General features: G+C 35.2%; 3 protein-coding genes and 1 non-coding gene across 5 annotated transcripts; 3 read left to right on the forward strand and 1 right to left on the reverse strand.

Moving 5' to 3' along the window:
- Positions 1 to 1,401: 1,401 nt before the first annotated feature.
- LOC131010434 (peroxisomal membrane protein 11A) lies at positions 1,402 to 2,527 on the forward strand. Its single transcript, XM_057937951.1, has one exon. It carries the CDS (start codon positions 1,572 to 1,574, stop codon positions 2,352 to 2,354), a length of 783 nt encoding a protein of 260 aa, XP_057793934.1. The 5' UTR covers positions 1,402 to 1,571; the 3' UTR covers positions 2,355 to 2,527.
- A 2,184-nt stretch (positions 2,528 to 4,711) lies between these two features.
- TRNAR-ACG (transfer RNA arginine (anticodon ACG)) lies at positions 4,712 to 4,784 on the forward strand. Its single transcript has one exon. It is a non-coding gene; the product is annotated as a tRNA-Arg (tRNA).
- A 4,296-nt stretch (positions 4,785 to 9,080) lies between these two features.
- On the forward strand, positions 9,081 to 14,924 carry LOC131010436 (lysophospholipid acyltransferase LPEAT1-like). Of its 2 annotated transcripts, XM_057937953.1 has the most exons (9): positions 9,081 to 9,943; positions 11,109 to 11,228; positions 11,346 to 11,383; positions 11,957 to 12,021; positions 12,877 to 12,945; positions 13,675 to 13,808; positions 14,028 to 14,168; positions 14,359 to 14,422; positions 14,683 to 14,924. In XM_057937953.1, exons 1-9 carry the CDS (start codon positions 9,449 to 9,451, stop codon positions 14,700 to 14,702), a joined length of 1,146 nt encoding a protein of 381 aa, XP_057793936.1. In that variant the 5' UTR covers positions 9,081 to 9,448; the 3' UTR covers positions 14,703 to 14,924. The 2 variants fall into 2 exon arrangements, with proteins under 2 accessions (XP_057793936.1, XP_057793935.1); XM_057937952.1 differs by lacking the exon at positions 14,683 to 14,924 and having other exon boundaries at positions 14,359 to 14,682.
- Positions 14,925 to 15,291: 367 nt separating this feature from the next.
- Positions 15,292 to 19,473, reverse strand: LOC131010437 (deSI-like protein At4g17486). Its single transcript, XM_057937954.1, has 4 exons — positions 19,038 to 19,473; positions 16,777 to 17,041; positions 16,297 to 16,584; positions 15,292 to 16,000 (listed from the first exon to the last, which is right to left on the reverse strand). The coding sequence occupies exons 2-4, from the start codon at positions 16,985 to 16,987 to the stop codon at positions 15,753 to 15,755; spliced, it is 747 nt and encodes a 248-aa protein (XP_057793937.1). The 5' UTR covers positions 16,988 to 17,041; positions 19,038 to 19,473; the 3' UTR covers positions 15,292 to 15,752.
- Positions 19,474 to 19,790: the final 317 nt, after the last annotated feature.

A 19,790-nucleotide genomic window follows, 5' to 3' on the forward strand; every position in this document is an offset into this window, starting at 1 on the left:
TTTGTTGTTCACTCGTTGCCCCTTTTTCTCTTTTTCAGCCCGCCGTCACCTTCTCGGACCAGTCTAGCTCGCCGGCCATCTTCTCGGACCTCTTGGAGCACTCCAGTTCGGCCGCCATCTGCGACTCTGTGTGCGAATCTGCGTGCTGCAGGCTGCACATCTCCATCTCCGGTCGCCGCTTGCGACTCTGCGTGTTACTACCCTCCCTACACCACCGTCCAGTCGCCGCCAGACTCCACCGCCGCCGCCGCCGCCGTTCAGCCACGTCAATGTCTTCCACAGGATGCTCTGAATCAAGGGTTAGAAATTAAAAAAAATGTTCATTTTGATTTGATTCTGAAATTGAAATTTTGTCTTAGGTTAGATTATGCTTTTGTCAATGTTTACGACTGAAATTTTCATTCTGATTTGGATTGATTTAGTTTCGAAATTTATGTTTTGATTTGGACTGATTTAGGTTCGAAATTTGTTGTTAGATTATGAGCTTGTGAGAAGTTGGAGATTTATGATTTGGTCAGCCATTTATGAATGAAATTTAACAATTGTTAGATTATCAGCTTGTTGATTTTGTGAAAAAAAATTGAATTTAATTTAAAAACAATAGATCCATGGATCTGGACCCGTGGACCCGTGGATCTGACGGATCTGGATCCAAATTTTTTAGATCCGTGGATCTGGATCCGGATCTGAATCTGATAGATAAAAACGGATCTGGATCTGGTATCGATGAGATCCGGTCCAGATCTGGCCCGTTGCCATCCCTACTATCGGGTCACCCACTGCTGATGCTCTTATAGTTGAAGTGAGAACCAATAAAATTCTTGAAGGCATCAATTTGGACAGGAGAAGTGTCAACCACCAAGAGGTCATCCACATTGACTGTAACATCCAAAAAACCATCAACAATATGTTTATAGAAAAATGAATGATCAAAGGCATATTGCGTAAGATCAAATAGAGCAAGAACCACAAAAAACTTAAGATACCACTATCTCGATGCTTGTTTGAGACCATATAAAGGTTTGGTGAGTTTGCAAACTGACTCAGGGGATAAGGCACCCCATTCGTCGTAAGCCCATTTGGAATATCCATATATATTTTCTCCTCCAAATCCCCATACAAAAAGGCATTATTGATGTCTAAATGAGATAAGTGCCAATCTTTATTGGCAGTTAAAGCCAAAAGTCCAAATCTCCTTTAAAAGTGGTATGTATTTCACTTTGGACCGACCCACTATAAGTGACATGTTTTTATAAATGGAAAAATTTAATATTTAAAAAAGAATGGACCATCTCACTTTTAACAAATTTACAATTTTTTATTAATTTCGCGCCCGAAATATTTAACACTTAAAAAAAGTGAATCTTTAATCACTATTTTCTTTTTGATAGCAACCAAATATTGTGGAAAATAGGAAAATAGCAATAAAATAAATCTTCAGGCACGCAAATCAAGATGAAGATCTCTTTAGTCATCGCTTTCTCGCTCGAGCTTAAAAACACCCTTGTCGGAATTTCCCACCAACTAAACGATCTTCAAATTCATAATTACTTCTTCATCTCTCAATTCTCATGGATTCAAACCCCGATCGCAAACCCCCGAACCCCAATTCTCCCCCGAAATCCGCACCCAAGAACCAGAAGGATTTCTTAATCCACCTCGAAATCTACTTGGCCAAGCGCGACGGCGTCGACAAGCTGCTCAAAATCTCGCGCTACGCCGCCAAGATCGCCCTCGCCTCCTCCCTCCTCCGCCACCAGAAGCCGCTCGCCGCCCGCCTCAAATCCTTCGAGTCGAGCGTCGGCGTCAGCCGTAAGGCCTTCCGCCTCGGCAAGTTCGTCCAAGACGTCAACGCTCTCCGCGCGATCCATTTCGCGTCTCACTCCCGCCTGAATTTGATCCCCTCCGCAGTTGCCTACGGCGGCGAGGGCTTCTACTATTTCATCGAACAGTTGGTGTGGCTGGGGAAGGCCGGTCTGATCGACAAGAGGCATTTGCAGGCGCTGCAGAAATGGAGTGCGTGGTGCGAGTTCGTCGGCTATTTCGGGAGCGTGAGCTTGAAGGTGATGGAGCTGCGAGAGATTGAGGTGGAGGAGAGGTGCACGGCGTCGAGCGTCGACGTGGCGGTGGTGAGGGGGATTAAGTGCGTGGAGGAGCAGGAGAAGCTGAGGAAATTGAGAGAGAAGAAGGTAATGAAGCGGCTCTCGGTGGTGCAGGATTTAGCCGATGGGTTGATGGCACTGGCTGATATCAGAGACGGCGGCGGAGGAGTGCTGGCGTCGCCGCTCTTGCTATCCTCCGCTGGGATGCTCTCCGCGCTTATTAGTACTCATAAGAATTGGGTTTCTTGCTGAGGTATGGCTGTTATTTATAATGATGATTGAGGAATATTGGAAAGATGCTTGTTGAGAATAAAACGATTCTTTATACTTAATTATGTGTAGCCTATAGAATCATTGCATAAAGATTTATTGGATGTTTTATACTATGAATGAAAGTGAAACCAACCTTTTGGGTTTGGAAGATTCTGGGATTCAGGTTGGTGCTTCTTTTGGTGAAAGGTGAAAGTATGGTGCTTTTTGTGTCTCTAATTCAATCCAAGGCAAAATCTTTGCTAATTAAATTCAATTAGAGTTCATTAATACACAACTTAAATCTATTAATCACTGCTAGGATTGAATAGGGTGGATGCACCGGAGAGTGCCTCATATATTTGTGGTCTCCAAAACACTATTTGTACAATCAAAAGGTAGTGAATGGGTGAGGTGTATGTATGTTCGTGGTTAATTAAGAGGGTGTTTGGCGAACCTTTTTTGGGACAGCTTATAAGTTGCAACAACTTATAAGATGTAATGTGTCAAAAGCTTATGAGTTGTTAATTTGTTTGAATAATTGAGCTTATAAGTTAGAGATAGAATACACTTAGAAAGAGAAAATTGAAGAGAATTGAAATTTGAAAGGAATATGTTGGAAATAACAAACCATAGATTAGTAGGTTTGTTTTCGTAAATTGATTGTTGCTCATAAGATCATGGAAATATAAGATGGGGTTGAGGAACTTATCAGTGGGAAGCATATAAGCTATTGAAGTTTATTTTCGTAGCTTATAAAATGTTTACTAGCTTATTTTGCCCAACACTTCTCAAGAGCTTATAAGCTCAACCAAACACCCACTTAGTACCATCGAAACAAAGACTGTTAATGAGGCATGGCCTCAAGGGACTTTGTGTTCTCTGATATTTTAGGTGTTTCATCGTTTCTTCATTTACAACTATGAGGAAAGAAAAATGGTAGGTTCTTTATCATGCTTTTTGTGCAGAGCTATTATTGTTAGCCACTGGATCAAATATATCCTGTTACAGAATTTTGCTCTATTAATTTCTGTAGCCACCTTGTCTGGCTAATTTGTAGTTTCTCTGTTCTGCCATGACTTTCCCCATCTCTGAAGCTTCAATGGTTTTACCCTTCACTAGAAAAACTCTATTTACAGCTTTCTGTTTCGTGACTTCATTTTGTTTTACAATATATTAGAAGCGCATACATTTGCAACCACCAGATTCTTGGTAAGGGCGAACGCATGATTTTTCTTTTTTGAGGGTGCTGTGTGGAACCACAGTAGAGAATATTGAAGAGAAATTTTTTTATCAAATTTTGGTTTCTGACTAATTATTGTATCTTATTTTCTTCTATAGTTAAAAGATATTATTCGACGTCAATACGTATTTTGTTTTCTCTTTCCTCCGTCCCCTATTAGATGTGTTCATCTATTAAAATATATAACTACATGACATGAACAAAGATAAATGGAGCGGACCTGATGATATATGAATATGCATTTAGATCTTTAGGTTAAAAGAAGAAGAAGAAAAATAAAATTTACACAACTTTTGAAAACAATAGCTACAACGTCGAGTGAAATAGAAATAGGGAGAAACGGGTAATGAAATTTATGTTTCGTTCATTCAGAATTTCAGATATACACAAAATACTAGATAGATATGTTTTTTTTTTTGTGTTAATCCACATAAAATGGCTATGAACAAGCATTCCTCTAATATTTATTTTAAGGCTAATTGCTTATAAATATATAAAGTATATTTAAACTATGGTTTTTAATTAATTACATATTTTTGGTTTAAACAGAAGTATTTTTCTTTTTGAAGGAGAAATCAAACATTATTAAAAGGCCTCGATACGTTTATTTTGTTGTTCTAAATAGAGTTACACTCGGCCGATAGGAACATCTCTGAAACAGGTGCGATCGCAAGTTTATGCTGTGACACTCTGTCGACTCTCCCAGGTTTCTGCATTCAACATGTCAACAGGAAAAGAAATGAGATTGCTCATTGTTTTGTTAAAGCTTCGAGAGATTTTGTTTCACATCATGTTTGGAATAAATCTCCGACCTTTGTGGTGGGTCATCTCCATATACCATATTTTTGTGATTAATAATATCGATCTCTCGTTCTCTCAAAAAAAAAAAATCGAGTTACACTTAAATTATATATTTTCCCGCTGATTCTTACACTCGTGAATTGGGACTGTTGTTTAGCCTCTCATTTTATAATCGGAGCTTTCTTTAGTAGATAAGTGTATCTCAGGAGATTAAAAGTTGAAACTATACAAAGAATCTATTCACTACTGAAAGCGATAGCGCTAAGTTAGCCATTAATTTCTACAAATAATTTACTTTAACTTTGTTACAGCAAATGACTCTGTGGCCCAATGGATAAGGCGCTGGTCTACGGAACCAGAGATTCTGGGTTCGATCCCCAGCAGAGTCGATCTTTGTTTTCAACATTTTTTTATTTAAATTAATGATTCGAAAATTTTGCATATACATCTTATAAAAATTGGCACGTAGGAAATTTGTTTTATTTAAATTAACGATGGGAATAACAATACTAAGATCATGAACACTTCAATTTGTGAAACTCTAAATTGATATAATAGTGTGGTGTCGACCCACAATTTCACTCCTTGTAATCTTGTTTTGAAGGTAAAACTTCATAAACCTCTAAACTTTATGTAAGAATTTAAAGTTGGATGTGTCTCTTAAGAGCATCCACATTGCGGTTACATGATAGCTTACTTGATGAGGGGAGATCACATTGTGTAAAGAGGCTGCATTGGGATTACATGATAGCCTACATAATTTTTTTAGTTTTGATTTTTATGCTTTTCATTTAAATTTAATTGCTCATATTTAAATAACACATTTTACTAATAGTTAAAATTCCATTAAAATAAAAAACGTAAAAATTACATAAAAAATCTAAGAAAGTGAGGAAGATGAAGAAGGTGAAGGAAGAAAGTCAGAAAGAAGAAGAAGAAAAAGAAAAGGTAAAGAAGAGAAAAAAAAAGGTCAAACATTGCACGGAAATTTAGGCAGTCAAAGGTGCATATTCAAATTTGATTTTTTTTTAATGGCGCGTGTGAAACACGCGTCTAAATTAAAGGGTCGTGTAAGGGAGGGCTGCATCGCCTTACACGATGCGAGCTCTACACGAGTAGGCCGCCATCGTGTAAGCGATGCAGATGCTCTAAGGACTGAATCACAAACCAACTAGGATTCGTACAAAAGAAATACTAATATGAAGTTGCATGAGAATCAAGTTAGGATCCTCAAGTCCATAATTCAGATTATATTTTCAAATCATAATTGAGTTATTTTTGTAAAATGATTGTTATTTGTAAGATAATGAAAAAATAAATTAGGGTAGATGAACTTATTTTTTGGGAGCTTATAAGCTCTTTAAAAATTTATTTTGTCAAATAATTTGAAAGGGCTTATAAACTCATAAACAACTTAAAAGCTATTTTAAAGAGCTTATAACTTATAAGCTCAGTCAAACACCCTTCAAATCTCTTGTAAGAAACCGCCGAGATCCATGGAACTGTATTTACATCCGAATGCAAATTCCAACTGATGACATATCAGTATTTTTTTTAGTATTTGATTGTGTGAATACCAGTACATTTGTTTGGAATTCATTAACACATCTCCAACAATGGTTAAAAAATCATCTTTTCAGATCTACTATATCTTAATTGAACTTTTCTTATATTGATATTTTGGCAGAATCTTGTTACAAAGAATACAACGCGCGTGTAAAATGAAAATTCCATATTTTTTATAGACTATTTTAAATACGGGGAAAAATCGTTTCTCTGGGTGTTTAATATAACAATGACACTCTTATATTTTATTTGATAATAAATATTATGAAATACACTGTCCTTTATATATCCAAAAGCTGAGGAAATTATACAAATTGTATGATTTTTCATACCATCTGTGCGGTATTATACTTAACACCAATCTTAATTATAATTATAACGAATATTAGTGCATGTTTGGTATTCATATTTTAAAATTTACTAGTATACGCCCATTCGTGCGATGCACGACGAACATCGAAATTTAACGATAAATTTAAGTAAATAATAAAAAAAATTCAAAATATAAACAAATAAAAAATACTCCCTCCGTCCATGAAAGAACTTCCTAGGGGGAGTGACACGGGTTTTAATAAAATGTTGTATATTGAGAGTGGAGAAAAAGTTGTAAAGTGTATTGGGAATTGTGAAAAAGTATTAATAATTTATTGTGTTGTTTTAATTAATGTTATTTGAGTGGTGAGAATTGTCTTAAAAGGGGAGTATTTTTTAAGTGGTGGGGTATTGTCCCAAAATAAGAAAAAGTAGGAAGTTTTTTCGTGGACGTCCCGAAATAGAAAAATAGGAAGTTCTTTCGTGGACGGAGGGAGTATGTTTTAATAAAATATAATAATTCACATCAATTACTCAATAAAAACCTGAATTTAAAAATGTAAATTTTCAATTTATAAAAAGTGTAATGATAATTATAGTTATTATATAAATTTAAAAATTGTTCGATAATGAAAATTTGCATTATGCATATATTATTCATCATAATAAATAGTAATTTTATACACAAACATAAATAAAAAGTTATAGATTTTTAATAAAGAGAAAGCAAATAAAATATTTTAATTTTTCATAACTTATTCATTTTAAATTCATTTTTGATGATTTTTATACTATACTGCATATTGATTATTTTTTCATGATCAAATTTGATGACGTTTAAAAAATAACTATTCAATATAAAAAAATAAAAAGAAAAAAAATAGTTAAAATTTTGGTGGAAGAAGAGAGAGAAAAAGAGAGGGAAAAAAACTCCTCTTTTATATATTATATAGATTATGTAATTAATAAAATCAAGATTAATAATACAGAAAATGTGAAATTAGTTAACTATTTATGTGTTTGGTAGGTGAGATAAAATTTCAAGATAATTAATATGCTTATTTGGTAGAAAAGATATGACTATAGATTTAAATGAGTAAATTACAATTTTAACCTTATATAAATTTAAATATATAAACTAAAAAAAGAACATTCAGCCATTGACCACCGCCCAATATCAATTAAAATAATTCCTAAAATAGATTAATTATAAGGATATTTTAAGAATTAAATTTTATATTTATCTTAATACAACATATCGAACATTATATTATATTTTACGAGTATTTTAATGAATTTTACCAAATATGATATTAATAAGACATATGTAAAAGATATCTCAGTCAAACATATTATATATTATCTCATGCCATGTACCAAACGAATCATAAGGGTATCATATTTATTATACACCTTAATCACCCACACTGAACGATTCCTTAATGCCATCCACATTGGTTGAGTCAATACTTGACTCATTCATGCTCCGGGACCACTTATGAGTCTAATGCTACATTTGCTTGGCTCATATGAATTAGTTTTGATTTTTGAATTTTTGATTTAAATGACACAAATTTAAACAGGACAAATCTTTAAATTAAAATTACATTAATTTAAATTACTTAAATTTACATAAATTTAAATTAATAATATAGCCAAAACTAATATCCCATTAATATAAAAATTGAAAAATCGAAAAGTTACATTAATTAAAAAAATTAAAAATTAAAAAATTAAAAACTTAAAATTAAAACAATTAAAAAAATTATCATAATGAATAAGATGGATCACTTTAAAATTTAAAGAAAACCCAACTATAGCCCATTCTTCTTTTTGTATTCTTCTTAACAAAAGCCCAACTATCATTTTAAAACTTAATAAGATAAATCATTTTATTAACCCTAGCATATTTTTGTTTTGAAGTGTCGCTTCATTTTCTTTCCTTCTGCTTTCTCTCTTGAATCTTCAATGGCAGACTTGAAATCAAGTATGAGTCATCCGATCGAATCAACTGATGTTGATGCTCTTAGTTGAAATAAGATTGTGAACTATTACAAATAAAAATTATTCGATTTAAAAAAAATAAAAAAATTATTTTTTTTTGTAAAAAATTGAACGATATGTTTAGTAAAGGACACATAAAGTTGACTCTTCTTATGCTTTCAATGTAACTGATATTTAATCAATGAAAACAGAACAACTATTTATAATAAAAGATAATAAATGTGACGAAACTCTAATTTTAAATACATTAAAATTTCTTCTAAACTTAAAATAAAAAGAAACTGTACAAGCACTCATTGCACCATGGGGAGGGGCCAACTCCCCAACGAAATTCAACCCCCTCCCCCAATATAAAATTAAAAATCATTGAACATGCTCCTGGTTGATTACGGACAATTATAAAAATTATTGACATAACAATAATTAATATTCTTTATGTTCATAAAAAATAATTTTTTTTGTTATTTTAAAATATCCATAAAAATTAGTGAATTTGTATTCATTGATAACACCTCATTATATAAAGAATCTCTTTTTTCACTAACAATATAATTAATTATTAATAATAATATCTTTTATATAAGATTCTTTCTATACTCACAATACATTTAACTATTTTTAAAATTTATGACGTTTTTTCTAAGATTATCTTTTATGAACTAATGTAGTAATACGAGCTACTAAGAGATCTATAAGAGTCCAACCGATTACATAATATTTGAATCAAAACATATCCCAAATACATCAAAATCATCTCTTCTGTCTATATCATAAGAAAACATTTTTAATTTCATTCGATTTTAATTAATTGTAATTTGATTTATCAAAAAATATGTTTTGTCCTTTTCATTTGTCTTATTTATCATTCTGCATAAATCCAATCTTAAAGTCTAAACCCTAAACATGGTCCCACCTATGCGCCACAATACACATAAATTTGAACAGCTACGATTCGAGACATCAACGCTACTTAACTACCACACACAAAAACCAACATAAAATAAACCGCAATCCGCACGCGCCGACCACAAGCGCGTCATCACCACAGCCCAACCAGATCTTTCCCATACCCAATCTCCACTGCAACAACAGCTCCAACAAAATTCATCAATGGCAGCATCTCCATAAATCCTACATGATTGATCAAATTCATTGCAAATAACAGTAATAAATGGAGTCGGAGCTCAAGGTCCTAACTCGGCAGTCCACGAGCCAGCGGCCCGGGCCCGAACCCGAACAAGATGACCGGCCGCTTCTCAAACCGGAACCCGAACCGGACACGCCGCAGAGACCTGCTCCCGAACCGGGGCAGAGCATCGAGGAGATGGAGAAGAAGTACGCGGCGTACGTGCGGCGTGACGTGTACGGTACGATGGGGCGTGGGAAGCTGTCGTGGGCGGAGAGACTGTGGCTGGTGCCGAGATTGGTGATCCTGGTGCCGATAAGAGTGGTAGCGGGGATGACGATTCTGGTCAGCTACTACGTGATTTGTAGGGTTTGCACGGCGTTCCGGGCGCCGAACAGGGAGGAAGGCGGGGAGGAGCAGGAGGATTACGCGCACCTCCGAGGGTGGCGGAGGGCGGTGATCCTCCGCACCGGGAGGTTTCTGTCCAGGGCGATGCTTTTTGTGTTCGGCTTCTATTGGATATCGGAGACGAGTAATGAGGTAAGTCCTGTTATTACTTGTCTGAGCGCATGATTAGTATTTTTATCCTTATTATTATAAGATGTTTCCCATCTCATCATTTCAATGAGTTATCAATTAAGCAAAATTAGCTTAAATGATAGAAATGATCAAAGTCATGTGGATATTCCAAAATTTCAATCCATCTTAGTAAAAAATTTGGATTAGCCTTACTATTTTGATATATCTAAGTTAATTCTCAAAAGTAATCACCCCTTTATTTTATAAGGGAAAGGTAAGTTCGGTTATTGGAATACAGTGCATTTTGTTCTTCTGTATTTTGAGTGATTGTGTTTTTAGGTGTTTTATGATTGCTATTATGTGGATTGGGAAGATATGGATCTTGAACTGCTTGAGCTAAGTTATGAGTACGTATCTAAATGCTTTGGTCTGGGATTGTTGCAAGAGAGTGAATTGTGCTGTATCATATTAGTCTGTAAAATGAAAAGGAGTTGTATTTGGTTTCGGTTATAGATGAGCGAAACATGTAATAATCCTGATTTTGCACGTCGTCTGGTCAAGTAACCGAAGTTTTATTTATGTATTGGGGTGCTGCAGAGGAAGTAGTTGATTAGGCTTGTTGTGTATCAATCAATAACTTGATAGGAAAACTGAGAAGTTATAGTCCCTGCAATTGGGGGTGTCAGCCACCAGTGGAGGAAGAAAGAATGGTGCCTCTTTGTATGCTTAGATTTCTTAAGAATCGTTGTTCTAACTAGACTATTATCGTGGAGCTTATCTAAAGATGAAATGTAAGTCAGGGTTGTGGTTTCCATTTAGGAGAAGTTGCTCCCTTTCTGGTGTTTTAATTTCTAAATGCAAATGGATTTGACATTACATTAGGAGCCAAAGAGGTCTGTAGTGTTACCTTAGTCATGTCCTCCCTAGATGCATTGTGGGACTATCTTACAGAATGATCTGTGATGGGAAATTAAACTCTCAACTTTAGTTTCTGTGTGGTAAAGACATTACTTTTTCTGTATGCTTTGGCTTTAAGAAGTCACTTTATTTTATTTCTTGGTCTGGACCGTATGGTAATGTCTGTCTTTTTGATGCTTCATCAATATTCAGATGAAGAAAATTCTTGCTTCGTATAATATATGTTCAATAATATTGTATTGATCTTATGCTTGCACAAACTTTTCAGAATGAATCAGGCGATCACTCCGATGGGTTGAAAAGATATGGGGCTATCATATCAAATCATGTATCATATATAGATATTCTATACCATATGTCTTCCTCGTTTCCAAGTTTTGTCGCTAAGGTTAGCCAATTTTTAGATTTAGTTTGTTAGTATGTGTTGTTAACAGTTAATATCACCATATTAAGTACTCAATCTGACTTTTTCTGTTCATCATGCTTTTGGGTTATGTTGCTGAAGAGATCAGTGTCAAAACTTCCTCTTGTTGGTCTCATAAGGTTGGTAGACTCTATTTCGGTGTGTGCATGCTGTTTGTTTAGAGAAAGTATAATTATCTTTCTCAGCTGTTCTCTTTCTCATGCATTTACATTTTTGTGGCTTTTGGTTCTGGGTTCGTAAATGTTAATGGCATTGCTAAGTGGAAATATAACTGGCCATCTAACATTAGAGTGGTTTTTGAGATCTACTTCTGTGATATAGGTTATGATAGTGTATTTCTCTATGTTTCCTTCATGAGCATGTGCATGCATGTATAAGTAACCATTCTTTTTAGCGGATATTAATTACATTGAGTGCCTTTCTCTTGGCAGTTACATGTATGAACCTGAATTCCCTAGATGTCTTATTTTGGGCCCTTTTATTGTTGTTCTAATTTTAATGCAATATTTATGTGGAGCTACTAGGCAACTATATATTGTGAGGTATCGGCTATGCTTATTGGTTGCATATAAATTGGTATCCACATTGTTTTTATTTGAGGACACTTATTCCTTCCTGCCATGCATATCACTGGTGTAAGGATTTTGCCTATCAAAAGGAACCTTAAACTATCATTTCTTTGTATGTTACAGCAAGTGTCTCGGGTGTGTCTTTGTACAGAGGGAGTTAAAATCATCAGATTTCAAAGGCGTCTCAGGTATTTGTGTCCCAATTTGAAATATTTCAATTAATTCTAGGTAGGGACGTATGTTAGAATATTTGACTTGGAGCTATTAAATATAATTGTTTAAAAAAAAACACTTAAACTGTGACTTTTGACACCAGATGAAGAGGGCATACAATTGAAGCCTCTGAAAACCGAACTACTTATGCAGTATGTCCATCAAAAAGTTGTTTCATAAATATAACTCATTCCAAAAGTACTTATCTCTTGTTCTCTAGGGTTTATGGCAGCCAAAAATACATTATTCTTTTATATTAGCATAAGCATATCTAATCCATTTGGGCTCTTTACTTTAATAATCTTATTCTTTTGGGCCACATTGTAAGTAGGTCAAATGTTAGAACAGTATTATGTTTTTGTAATTTTGATTCAATATGTCCACTTTATTTTGTATTAATGTGTTTTGAGTTGCACCATATTCATGTTGTGTTTCAAATTTTTGACCTGGATCTTGATTTCAAAATCTGTCGGTCGATGATTAAATTTATTGAAACTGCATGGACGGTTACACTCTTTGATGCTGCTGTTTCCATTATTTGATTTAAAGATTCGAGCCAGTTTCTAGGGGAGTTTTGAGACTCATAACGAAAGCAAACTAAGTTTCATCTTGCGTAATAGTAATACTTTATTCTTACAAAACTGGACTGAAACACTCTTTTCTTTTTATTAAATGAAAAGGAACAATTATGAATATCAGCTTGAGATTTTGGTTTGATATCTTAACTGACCAAGTATTTTCTCATTGTGTTGTTCAGCTGCTATACGAAATTTTCGAAACTCCTGATTTGACATTTTATGTCTTCTTATTCCTTCCTTTTCTGTATGCAGGTGTTGTAACTGAAAGAATTCGAGAAGCCTATCAAGACGAGTTTGCTCCAAGGATGATTATTTTCCCAGGTTGCATTCTCAATACTATTACAAGCTTAAGATACATTATTTCTGTGAATGCATTTTACTGTTCTTACAATTGTTTCTGTTCTGTCTCTTGTCAACTGTATGATCATTAAAGTTCTTGAAATGCTGTTATCCTCATCTTAAGAGTTGTCAGAAGATCATTGATATCCTACTAAAAGATCTGTACCATGTATTTTGTGTATTAAAAGTCATAGCGATACTTCTATATACTGCATATGAAGAAGACTTGTCAAGCAGTGATGCAAGTAATGATACATACATATTTTCTCCTCATGAAGCTTTCTATTTTCTCCTCTGTTTCTCCGAGACAATTCTCCTAAGTTCCCTTTCCTGTTCTTTTTACTTTCTACTTGTATGGTGTTCACTTTCTGCACAAAAACCTATTCAGGCATAAGTTGGCCATGGCTCTTCTGAACTAAATGCGTTTTCAGTACTGCTGATCATTATCCCTTTGAGTTTTGGTGTTTCCTATGTCAATACAAAGTGCTAGTTTTAAACGGAATTACATGTTTCAAATTTTAAGTACTCCGATTTCTTGTTATGGTACAACTCTGCGCCAAATGTATGGTAGTGTAAACACTCTGGTTAGTAAAGTTGAGCATACCATGCATGTTCAGTAGAAAGCCATGAAAGTAGGGTTCTAGTAAATCTGCTAAATCGCGCTTCTACTTATTTGATGTCATTTTAAGTCTTATTTTGGTTCTATAACAGAAGGCACGACCACAAACGGAGACTACCTTCTTCCATTCAAGACTGGTGTATTTCTGGCAAAGGCTCCAGTTCAACCTGTTATCTTAAGATACCCCTACCGGAGATTCAGTCCTGCATGGGATTCCATTTCTGGGGTGAGTTGTCTTTGTTTTGTGGCGCCTTTATACGCTAGAAGGCTGTCAGCTATGGCTATATTGGCAGTAAGTGAACGCTGCCTGAGTTGTTGATAGCTGACCTCCTTGTTGAGTATGATTCCTGTAGTAGCTGTTGCTATGATTTGAGGAGCACCTCATGTTTCTCTGCAGTCGAATTTTATTTGTGCTTGCTAACATACATGTAACACGTTGTTGCAGGCACGCCATGTAATTCTTCTTCTGAGTCAGTTTGTAAATCACATTGAAGTGAGACGACTACCTGTGTATCATCCCTCAGAACAAGAAATGGAAGATCCAAAGCTTTATGCCGCGAATGTCAGAAAGCTGATGGCTCAAGAGGTATAGTCAGTTTCCAAGTACCAGTTTCTTAGTAGTACAATTTGAAACATTATGCTTTCACGTCACTCTTGCAGTGATAACTTTGTACAATATTAGGGTTAATTGTTTGAAAATATACACGGATGTTTTTGGTTCGGCACGTGACCCTTTGATTGCCTAAAAATTTGATTGTTTTGGTGATGCATTGCAGGGTGATTTGATTCTTTCAGATATTGGATTGCCAGAGAAACGCGTATATCATGCAGCTCTCAATGGTAATATTAGCATGCCTAGTGTTTTGCATCAGAAAGGCGATTGATAATATCTTCGCCTCGCTCGAGAAGAATATATTTGGTGTTCTCTTCAACTTCTGTAACCATATTATTATTATTATTAATATATGCACGCAGATTAAATCGAAATGTTACTTGTTGCTGTGGAATTGCTGTGTGTAATATTACAGATAAACAATGCCCTGATACACACACTGCAAAGATGGTTGTTAATCTGAATGATCTCTTTGGTGTTCCTGCAGGTTTATTATCTCAAAGATAAGCCCATCTTCGGCGTGTATATCCCACTGTATTATATCTTTGGCTGCCAGATTAAATTCATTCTTGTCTTATAGTTTCTATATCTCAACAATTCAGCATTTCAGCTTAATGGGTTTTGGAATGCATTATATAGGAATAGGACATTAGTTTTACTTGATAGTTGCAAATTCCTCCAACTTCTGCAGGTATATAATATTAGTTTCATCTGCTCATCTCACAAAAACAGCATGATATTCAGTTTCTGAAGATTCAAGAAAAGGCTAAATGTGATTTGCTGTATTTTTGCATCACGTTTATCATAAGCACAATCATACAGTACTATGTTCTACTCTGTCAAGCAACGTGACCGAGCTCACACCTGCGGTACGAATTTGGGAGATGAAGACATGAAGTTGATATTATAGACTGACACACATATATATATGGAGTATGTCACACCTGGTTTCCAAGTGTAATTTACCCGTGCCATACGGTTTTCAAGCTATTGCACAGGAACGTAGGTAGCAACTGTGGGTTCCCGTGAAAAAAAAGAAAAAGATATGGCTATTCTACAACGAATGCATAAACTTTGACATCCCTTGCGAAATCCATTTGACATGAAGATGGGGTGTAGAGAACTAGAGAACATATCGTTTCTGTACATGAGAATCTTGAACAACATGCAATGCCATTTGCATCAGCTAGAATAGTTCAAGTAAGTACTAAGTTTGCTCTCTAAACTGCTCATACTGTGAAATGGACTAACGGGTAGAGTCTACACGATCAAATATTGTGTATGGCTATGCACACACGACGATACTTCACACTTGACACGTAGTTAGTTGATTTACATCAATCACCATTTGATATTGACATAGAATACACAGCTATAATGACGAAAAGAATTACCAAGAGGGAGACAAATGCCTTCGTGATTCACACATATTTGCCTCCAAAATCGCTATTTTGCTCCACTGTGATACAGATAACAGAAGAATCCCAAGAAACCGCTTGGATATTCCCACCTAGACATGTAAAGGCAAGACCATATTTCGAAATAAAATCTTTCCTCTTACCTTTCCTTGAGTGAACCATTAGCAGACCTTCTTAGTTCCCACGGTCGTAGGCATCCTTTCAAGGGGGACTGCAGTAGCAAAGACGACGTGGACAACTGCTTTTGCCTTGAGGAAATCGAGGAGAGACAGCTGAAAGTACTTCTAAGCCTCCTTTTCTCACTGTTGTTGTACGGTTCGTATTTTGGCTCATGTTGCACAGCAGTAATTTTTAGGGCCTCAGGTAAGACACAATTGAAGATCGAACCTAAAACAAATAGAATAAGTGAGCATTTAAGGTAAACTAAGGGCCATCATTTTTCTTTAAAGCTCATGGAAAATTCGTGCACTAGTCCACTGTCAAAATTCTTTAGTCATTTACTCTCTCTTCCTAGTCCATCTCTCTAAAGAAATAGTTGTAAACCTAAAATTCTTAGTCATTTAATCCCTCTATCTAGTCAATATATCTAAACAGATAATTGTAAACCTATTTTGGAAATTAAAGGTGATTGAGGTAAGAATAAGAATGAAGCAAAATTATCCATTAACCAACAAAAAACTTACCTAACTTGGCCAGTCGATTTACCCATTTTGGGATTCTTTTTCCTGTTAACTTGTAACAAATGTCCTTGCAGAAATGGTTGCAGTTCTTTACAATCAAGTGATATGTGTCACCATTGTAATTTGCAGCTTGACGTTCCATAAACTCCCTGACCTGAGTTGCATCCAATGATGTAGTACCAACGAATATGGACTTCCGGAATTTAAATCCAGGGCACTGGCGAGGTTCAACCTCAAAGACACCACTAGATGAATAGTCGTGAGCTCCAAATGCATATTCTACGCCGTGAACTGTGAAGTACGAACAAAGTTGGTCAGAAAGAATATTCTTTCAAAGTACATGTTGTTCATGCATCAAGCAACAAGGGTAAAAAGAAAGGCACGGAACAAATTCCTCACTAGAATCTTAATCTTTAGAAACCGAACGAGACACAGGAAATAGAAACAAAGTAGTAAATTCATTGTGAGCAAAACATAACATACCTTCGACCCCAGAGTGAAATATACCTAGGCCAGCCCAATAGACATAGCCATTCATGGGTGTCAAGTCATACACATTCAGATACACTGGAGTGCTTTTGGAACCATCATTATCTGATTTCACTTTTGAAAAGAAACAAAAATGTCGGGCTGGTTTTTCAGTCAAACAGAGTGGCACTATAGACTTCCACCCTTTCTTTGATCTTAATTTCATGCTGCTTTTATGAGTAAACACACTTCAATCTAGGCCTAATAGAATGTTCTACATCTGCACGAAAAAGAGGGACATGAGGTTAATAACAAAATAACAAAGCAGAAGAAGCAACAACTCGGAACAAAATATAAACAATAAATCATGACATTAACATTGTTCCTTTTTATTCCAAAATCTTCTGAAGAAACATATGAGTATATCAGAAACGGAACTTGACACTAAGGAATGCGTGTAAACAATGTATCGCTAAGTGCTAGTGCTTATCATAGGGGAACTCCATTAGCCAGGAACAAAATACAGCAAGTTTTGTTATGCATGAAGAACTTCAAATGAAATGAATGACTGGTAACATAAATTCTTCAAAGAGCCTTCGCAAGTATCATACATGATGATGAGCCCAAGAAAGCAACCAAAATTCTGCATATGGTAATGCGTAAGACCGATGGACCTCAGAAAGAAGAAATTGACTGTTCTTCAGAACACTTTTTTCTGCTTCTTTTCTAACTAAAGAAGCAGCAGAGCTAACTGGTTAGGCAGGAGTTTATAATAAATGAATATACAACGGGAAAGAGAAGCAAAACACGATCTGCATCAAAGACTGTGCTTGTTTGCTACCATACTACTCCACATAACAAAGTATCACAAGTTTACAACAGGTGAGGATATTCATGTTTAAGTAGCTTTTAAAATTGAAACAAGTTTTCCTGTTAAACTTAAATCTATTCCCAGTCAAATTATGTTGCTTAGCTGGTGACATCATTTTCAATATAGACTATCTCCATTCATTTATTCAAAACACATCCCACCTCAATCTACTTCCTGAAACTTTATTTTACATATTAGTATTGCATGTCGAGCAGCTGAAATGAGTTGGACCAGGACAAAAATAGTTGGTTTATCTGAATTCTAATAAGAAAGAATTAAAATATTAGTGCAGAGCTGTTGAATAAGTATTTAAATGCAAAGACTCACACAATAGTTGGGCTTCTATAAGTAGAAGTGACAGGAGTGGAAAGCCACTAACATTTACTTTTCTTGTTTGACTATATAAACCATGCTCATAGCAAAGTAGTAGCTTCTTCACTTATGTTTCCTTCTAGACTTATGTATTCAATAATCTACTTGTGTGATATGTAACACTAACAGTAGAACAAAGCAGCAAATAAATTAGTCAAGGTATCCTTTTATATAAGTTTTAAGTCAAAATCTTAATAAGTAGCCACTAACATAATTTACATAATGCATTTTCATTAATTCCAAAATCATGACAATATTGCCAAGAGGGACTCCATCTTCATCGAACAATTAGATGAAAACAAGGAAAATTTCAGAGTTTTCATTATCATTGGTGTATTGTGTACGCATGCTATAGTCAAAGTAGTTAGGCAAAACAAAGAATAAAACAATAAGCAACCATATTGCAGATGTGCAAAGCAAAAAGATATCCAAAGATTTTGCTATTATAAGTTTAATCAACAACTGAAGAGCTTGCTAATTGCCAAGTTGACTAAAATATAACAGATAAAATTATACCTCTAATCACGTCATCTTTGTCAAAACAGCAAACTTTGTCAGCTTCAAGTTGGATTTTTACCAATAAATCCACCCCAACAGTTTAATAATAATAAAGAACTTTTAACTCAAAACGTTTCACACACATGCCCTAGATATGCAAAAGCTTCAAGAACCACAGAATTACCAAAAATAAATAAAATTATGGCTTGAATTCTTCAAATCCCAAAATATGCAACAACCAAGTGCCGAAAATCTAAGGAATGGAAATGAGCTTCAATTTTAAAACAAGGCCACAATTATGCCAGATCTTGCTGCAAACTCGAAAATTTACAGCAAAAACGTACGAAACTAAGAAGAAAACAATAATTTCCGGAAAAAACAGATCAGCCCTCAAGCAATTCGAGTAAAATTGTAGCTTAATTACGCAACCAAGAAAAGAGGCGAAGTAGGAAGTAGTGTTCACATAATTGATAAGGAAGTGTTTCTTCCGAGCAAAAAGAATTTCAAGAAAAAGCCCATGAAGAAAGTGACTCACAGATTTGGATGGGAATAGCATTGGTAGATTAGCCAAGATTCCAGCTTTGAGCTTCTTCAGAAAATTGCATACAAGCACCGCAGTGGTGAATTGTGCGTGTGCAGAGAGAGAGAGAGAGAGTTAATTAGCAAAGGGTGTGGTTCTCTTCTCTCCCATTCACATATACTTATGAGAGAGAGCAGAGCAGAGCAGCACACGCAGCACATTCATGGGGTTTCTGACAAATTCTCAGGTAGATAAACAAGCAGTGCAAAGCGTCAACAGTGTAGTAACAAAACCATCTTTTTGAGCGAAAGCAAATTATTGTACCACAGCCTACTTAAGTCTACATGTTTGAGATAAAAGGAAAAAGGGAAGCAAAGAGGTGCCTTAATCAACACACCCCAAGTTTTGGAACTTAAGGCTGATACTGACACAACTACACAAACGCACCCCCCACCCCCCCTCCCCCCACCCCACCACCCACGCCCACCTCCACCCCAACGGCCCAACCCCTAAGCCTAAATATTTCATACCATATATCTCAATATTGGAATAATTGCAATTTAGATCTTAAATAGTACCCCATTCATCTCATTATAAGTAAATGTCTCATTATTTTTTGGCATGAAAATTAAAAAATGTGTAGAAATTAGATAAATTAGGTTGGTGAAAATTATTTAAATATTAAATATAAAAAGATAATATATTGCAAAATATGAAATGAGACATTTGTAATAGAACATCTCATTATGGAAAATGGGACATTTGTAA

This window comes from Salvia miltiorrhiza, chromosome 2 (genome assembly GCF_028751815.1).
Source record: "Salvia miltiorrhiza cultivar Shanhuang (shh) chromosome 2, IMPLAD_Smil_shh, whole genome shotgun sequence".
NCBI lineage: Eukaryota > Viridiplantae > Streptophyta > Magnoliopsida > Lamiales > Lamiaceae > Salvia > Salvia miltiorrhiza.